At 36.9% G+C, this 6,000-nt stretch overlaps 1 protein-coding gene across 2 annotated transcripts in view; it reads right to left on the bottom strand.

Annotated features, from left to right (window-relative positions):
• Nucleotides 1–302: 302 nt before the first annotated feature.
• The window catches only part of LOC126979565 (uncharacterized), a 48,252-nt gene continuing 42,554 nt past the window's right edge, over nt 303–6,000 (bottom strand). The window contains exons 2-4 of one of the 2 annotated variants that reach the window (XM_050828933.1): nt 4,296–4,425; nt 2,615–2,756; nt 303–1,428 (exon numbers count right to left, since the gene is read on the bottom strand). In XM_050828933.1, the coding sequence (XP_050684890.1) occupies nt 1,106–1,428; nt 2,615–2,756; nt 4,296–4,425 (595 nt within the window). In that variant the 3' untranslated portion in view covers nt 303–1,105. The remainder of the gene's footprint in view (nt 1,429–2,614; nt 2,757–4,295; nt 4,426–6,000) is intronic. The other variant, XM_050828934.1, reaches the window with a different exon arrangement.

Genomic DNA, 6,000 nt, shown 5'->3' with positions numbered 1-6,000 from the left:
GACAGCAACGTGTCGCGTCATAAGACAACTTTCAACTTATAGCCTGGGACATCTCTATTATTTGTACGCCCGCTAAAGGATGGAGTTTTCTTGTTTGTTCAAATATGTTCTCATGTTATGTTTTGCAGTACCGTAGAGTGCCAGCTCTTATTTTAAAGCAACTGTTAGATTCGATGATTCATCTATAAATTAGCTAGTAACTATCTACGGAATAACAGGGGCCGACCACCTGGAAATATGAAACGAGTAATTTGTAGGTAGGTATTTTGTAATATTGATCGGGTCATAAATGAAATAAGAAATTTTGTGATAAAATAAATAATATAATTAATTAAATTCTCGCCTACAAACTATATATTGCTATCGGTTTTCCGGGATTCACAGATGTACAGCAATACTTATATTTTATTCTGGAATGTTTATTGTTCCCTCATAGTCATGAACACAAACGCTATATTAAAACTAATATTTAACTCGTTACAATAAAATTGTATTAATTTTAAGCGGCGATCTATATAATACATACAGTACAAGGCACAGACATATCACAGGTTTTATAACTAAATATACATATTAATAGTTACGATACAATTATTTAGATTCTAAATATTTACATTTAGCTATTTAGGTTGACAATTTATTACAGGCATTTAATGCAATTAATGAATGAAATAGTAGAATTGTTTTCCATCGTCGCTATTTGAAACTTTTGAGAATATAATACATGTGTTTTAAACTAATAATTCAGGGCTTTTCATATAGCTCCTGCTTTTACATGCTAACAAACTGCGTCCAGATATTTAATATATTATTAATAGATATTTAATAGATATTTAATAGATGAGTTATTTTACCAAAGTATCATTACAGTAGAGCCTCACGATACGCCAGTCCAGACAAGGACATTTGAAGAAAATCTATCTCTTTTATAATAATTCCCCACGTCATTGAAACAGCACGAATTATAAAATACGCATAAGCTGCAACTATATGCGATTAATACATTAACCTCATATTGGCCAATATAAAAAAAAACTGAAATTCTCCGTAAAAAGGTTTTAAGGACAATTATCTAAATCATGCTGCTACTGTAGAATTATAGACACTAGAAGCCGGGCTTAGCGTCTCTGAACCGTCTGCCTAAAGGCTGGTCCTCCAAACAAGGAACCTGAACTAGGTTGAAATAGATGTGTCCCATGAGGTGGGAGGCCGATGTGTTGGTCGCCTTGAGACAGTCGAAGAGCATGTCGTCACACTTGCAGTGCGATTTGCTGTAGAGAGAGTTGTTTGTGAGGTTGTAGCGTGTGGAGAAAGCGCGGACCTTCGAGGGACAGAGGTCGTGAGTGCGGCAGCAGCGGTCAAGGGGGCGGTCGGCGCCCAGGTCGTGGTAGGTCGCAGCTATGTCGCCAGTTCCACACCATTTCGTGCCTGAAAATCACAATTAAATCCATTTTTTATTTGAGCCAAATTGATTTTTTTTATCAAAATAGGGATGAGACGAGCAGGACGTTCAGCTAATAGTAATTGCCCTGCCTATTACAATGCCGCTCAGGATTCTTGAAAAACCCAAAAATTGGGAGTGGCACTACAATTGCGCTCGTCTCCTTGAGACATATGGTGTCTCATTTGACCAGTAATTTCACTAGCTGCGGCGCCCTTCAGACCGAAACACAATAATGTTTACACATTACTGCTTCGCGGCAGATATAGGCGCCGTTGTGGTACCCATAATCTAGCCGGCATCCTGTTGCAAAGGAGCCTTCCACTGGTTAGATGGTCCCTATTGATAGTCGGGGATGAAACTACACTTTTAGGAAAAACAACTATGGCGTTTATAAACCAACGGCTGTATTATTTAGTTAGTCAGCTAACAAACAATTTCTATACTGTATCTGACTTTTTAAATTGGTGAATTTTAACGCGTGTTGTATATTTTTTTGTAGATGTTAATATGATGTAACTATGAAATATATACTTGTAATGTTAAAATTATTATTATTATGTAATGACGTGGAACTAATGTTAATTGCTTGCCCTTTTTGGCTAATGTTTTGATTCATTTTGTAATTTTTGCTAACTTTTAAACACACATTATGCAAATAAAGAATTATTATTACCTATCAAGCGTCTTGCGTGAATTTTGTTACGTTCATTCGACTCTTTATCTAAAGCGCCATCTGCAGGACTACTTTACAGTTGATAGGCTGCTCAACTTAATTACTAGAATTACGTGTTAGGAATTTGAGTTTGAGGTTACTTAGCTATGGCGCTTAAAACGTAATTCTTAATTAATGAAATAGGTTCATAAAAATATATTGTGAGTAGTCAATTTCATATTTTAGCGATTCGTAAATATGAAATTGTAATACATATGTAAAATCAAACATTTAATATTACGTAATGCTCTTTTAAAATTCAAACAATATTTATTTTAATAATACAATCAAGCTGTACCGTGACTCTTAATAAAGAAACTATCGGTGAAAGTTATTACTAAATTTAAGTTTAAGCATGTAAAGAGTGTAATTTGTTAGTTGCTCTAATAAATAAATAACATTTGAAGTATTTTGTTCTTCTCTTAAATTATATTAAGATATGGGCTGGTAGCCGGTACCTGGTATGATGCCCTGCAGCAACGACAGTGGACTCCCGCCCAGCAGACCAGCTCGAGCTCCGCCTGCCCTCAGGTGTTCCTTGGCTTCCGTCTTCTCTGTCCACGTCTCTCGTTTGCTCTCTGGCCCCTCCATACCATCCAGCTGAAGATAAATGAAAGCTTGTTATGTAAATATCTTTATTTATATAACAAGCTTTCATTTATACAGTGTGTGTAGCGTTATTTAGATTACCTAGGTACGTAGTCTGTTCCTAAATCTTTTCAGCAATTTTATATGTTTTATTTACACTCTTATTCAATTCAATAAAATTAATGGACGATACGGAATTCGAACCCGCGCGTCTCGGGCTACGTCCCAGTGCTCTTACCAACTAAGGCAATCGTCCGCATGCCGCATGATCTGAACTGAATGAAATTCAGTTTAATTTCATGAGCCACTGACGGAAAGACTTTGCTGTAATTATTTTCGACCTCATAATTCAATAATGAGTGAAACAAAAGACCAAGAAACAGCGTTGACAGAAATGTTTTCGCTGGATGTTAAAAATGTCAAGTTTACATCCACACGCATTTGCCAGTAAACCCATATGCATTGCACACGACCGGCCTAAAATATCGGAAACATTACTTTGTCGATATTCAATGAGACTGATCCATCACTCGTTGCTATATTACGCTCGTTTGCGTTAAATCGAGACTCGATAGAAGGCAACTCAGACCCATTAATTCATATTACATGTATATATTACACGCTATACGCCAATCTAATTTGTTGGAAGTGAAAAGGTCTTTAGGCGCATTAAAGCGATTTTTATTAGACCGGCCGCGTTACTGACACCAGTTTGCGTCATAAACATGATGATATTAAAAGTATAGCTATGAGCATTGGCCAGCATTGAAAGTGTATACTTAGGTCATCATTTAAACGTCAAGATAGACTATGACAGCTGTGAAAACGGCGAAAAATAAAAATGAGTTTAGAGTTTTATTCCCGTTGCATTCGCAACTAAAGGTTTTATCTCAATAAAATGTTTAAGTAGGGATAACAGAGAGAGTTGTCATACTGAAACACGCAGGGCAAGCCAAGCCATTAAGTTGGCATAGAGACTCTAAACGTATAAATTATCTACTTATCTTACTATCCTACGTACCCTTTAAAAATAATTAAATTGGGCGATTATTTTAAATTGTGTTTTAAGTAGGTTCCCTCATTTCTGGGAATATATTTTCCCAATTTATATTTGTTCCAAAATTTTTGGACGATATATGTGATTAGCCTCGCGGTCACATCCGTTGGGCTAGAGCGCTAGAGGCGTCAGCTGTGGAGAGGAAGGTTATTTTTAATATTATGATTAGGGGATTTAGATGCACTTAAATCCTAGGATCTGTTGTGCCCCTTGTTTACGCTAGCGCCTACCCTCGGCTTCCTATGTCTAAAAAATGGGCTGTGAAAAAATTGAAGCTACTAACTAGGAAACGTATGCCCTTACTGTGCCGGGATTAAAATTATATTCTCAAGACCTATTATTACTTTTAAGAAGCGTAGGATCCTCAGAGGGTCCAGGCAGGGCACGTCCTCTGCTTTGAGTGAAGGTATTTTAAGACACCCCAGCCGGAGAAAGGTTAGAATGCCGCATCTTCCTTGATAGACGAATATAAATTGGTGGGTGAAGCAAAGTACCTGCGCGTAGGGGAGGGTTGCTACCTGCTGGCACTGACCCATCAGCCGAATCATCTGCGAGAAGGAGACCCCCAGCGGCCGGTTGATGCTGCTGAGCTGCCGCAGGAGACGTGCCGTGTCGACCTCATCACTGGAAAGTTAATGTAACCCGTTAATTTTTGTACAAAAATGGCACATAAATCTCAAACGATGTATTTCACTATTTACTACTAATCCGGAACTTTGAACTTTAATAAGAAGAAGTGGCAAGAAAGTAGCTTTACTGCTGTCTGCATTAATTTAAATATTGAACGTGGATGGAAAAATCGGAAAAAGTTCACGTATAACGTATATCAAATCTACGCGTGTTTGAGAATGGGAGAGGTCACCAATTTTTTTGAAGTCATGTTTAGGCAGATACTTCAACAATCACAATAAATCAAAAGTACTGTTTGTATACTGACGTTATACAGACAGTTACACAGGCTTAATAATGGTTCCACCGATAAGAGAGCTGCTATGAAAGGTTTGAAGTGAATGAAAGTAACCATGGAAATAATAAATAAAAATCACATTTATTGTTTCCAGAGAATAAAAAATACACAGTGTTGGTAGGCCCAAGATGACCGACGATCTGGTCAAGATCGCCGATTGCGATTGCGATCGCGATTGGTGTAGTGCTAACAGTATGAGTTTGAGTATAAAAAAAAATGCTCCATTATATCTTTCACTCGTATTAAACACCCAATTTTGTTTGACTATAAAATTGATAATATACCACTCGAGCGGAAGTTTGTTTTACGGGATCTAGGTATATTGCTTTTGACTCGAAACTAACTTTTAAATATCACTATGAAGAAATAGCCAAGAAATGTAATAAGCTATCTGGCTTCATATGCAGAGCTACTAAAGAATTCAAGTCACCAAATAGTTTACTGTTACTCTATAAGTCGCTAATCCTGAGCCAAATCGAGTACGCCTCCATTGTCTGGTCACCTCAATATAATACATATACTGATATGCTTGAGTCTATTCAAAGACGTCTTCTTCGCGTATTGACGATTAGGTTTGGTCTAAAAAGGGAGCTAACTACATATGAGGAAAGGCTATCTCACTTCAAGTTACTGAGCCTCGAGAGTCGTCGCAAATTGCATGGCCTAACGACTTTATACAAAATACTGGATGGCACAATTTCTACTTCCCTCTTGTCGAATATCCATCTAAGAGTTCCCAATCGGTCTTCAAGACATGAACAGCCTTTTATCATTCCGTTCTGCAATAATAACGTGTCCTTCCAAAACCCCATCTATAGAATTTGTCGTCAATACAATGCACTACTACTCGAAATCAGTGAAGTACCTGACATCCACAGTTCATCTGTTTGTAAATGGAAATCTAGTTTATATAAATTCCTTAATTAGTTTAAATTTTTAAAAAAGCATCTTTATTTAACTACCATAATTATTCACTTCTATTTGTCCAAATATATATTCTCTCTATCTTTTTCTTTTATAATACTACATTACCTAAAGTTAGTTTTAAAATCGCTATTTCTGTTGTATTTGCATAGTTATCAACTTATGCTAAACATGCTGAGTACACACCCTCGTGGAGTTGCAGCCTATCTTGTATTTAGCTGATAGTTTATTTTTTTTAATAAATAAAATACGTTAGATGAGGGCAGCGCAGGACCAATCATCGTGGAAATCTTTGGGGGAGGCCTTTG

Source organism: Leptidea sinapis, chromosome 3 (genome assembly GCF_905404315.1).
Source record: "Leptidea sinapis chromosome 3, ilLepSina1.1, whole genome shotgun sequence".
Taxonomy (NCBI): Eukaryota; Metazoa; Arthropoda; class Insecta; order Lepidoptera; family Pieridae; genus Leptidea; species Leptidea sinapis.
Note: the sequence above shows the minus strand (reverse complement) of the source record. Positions and strands in the feature narration are given on the sequence as shown.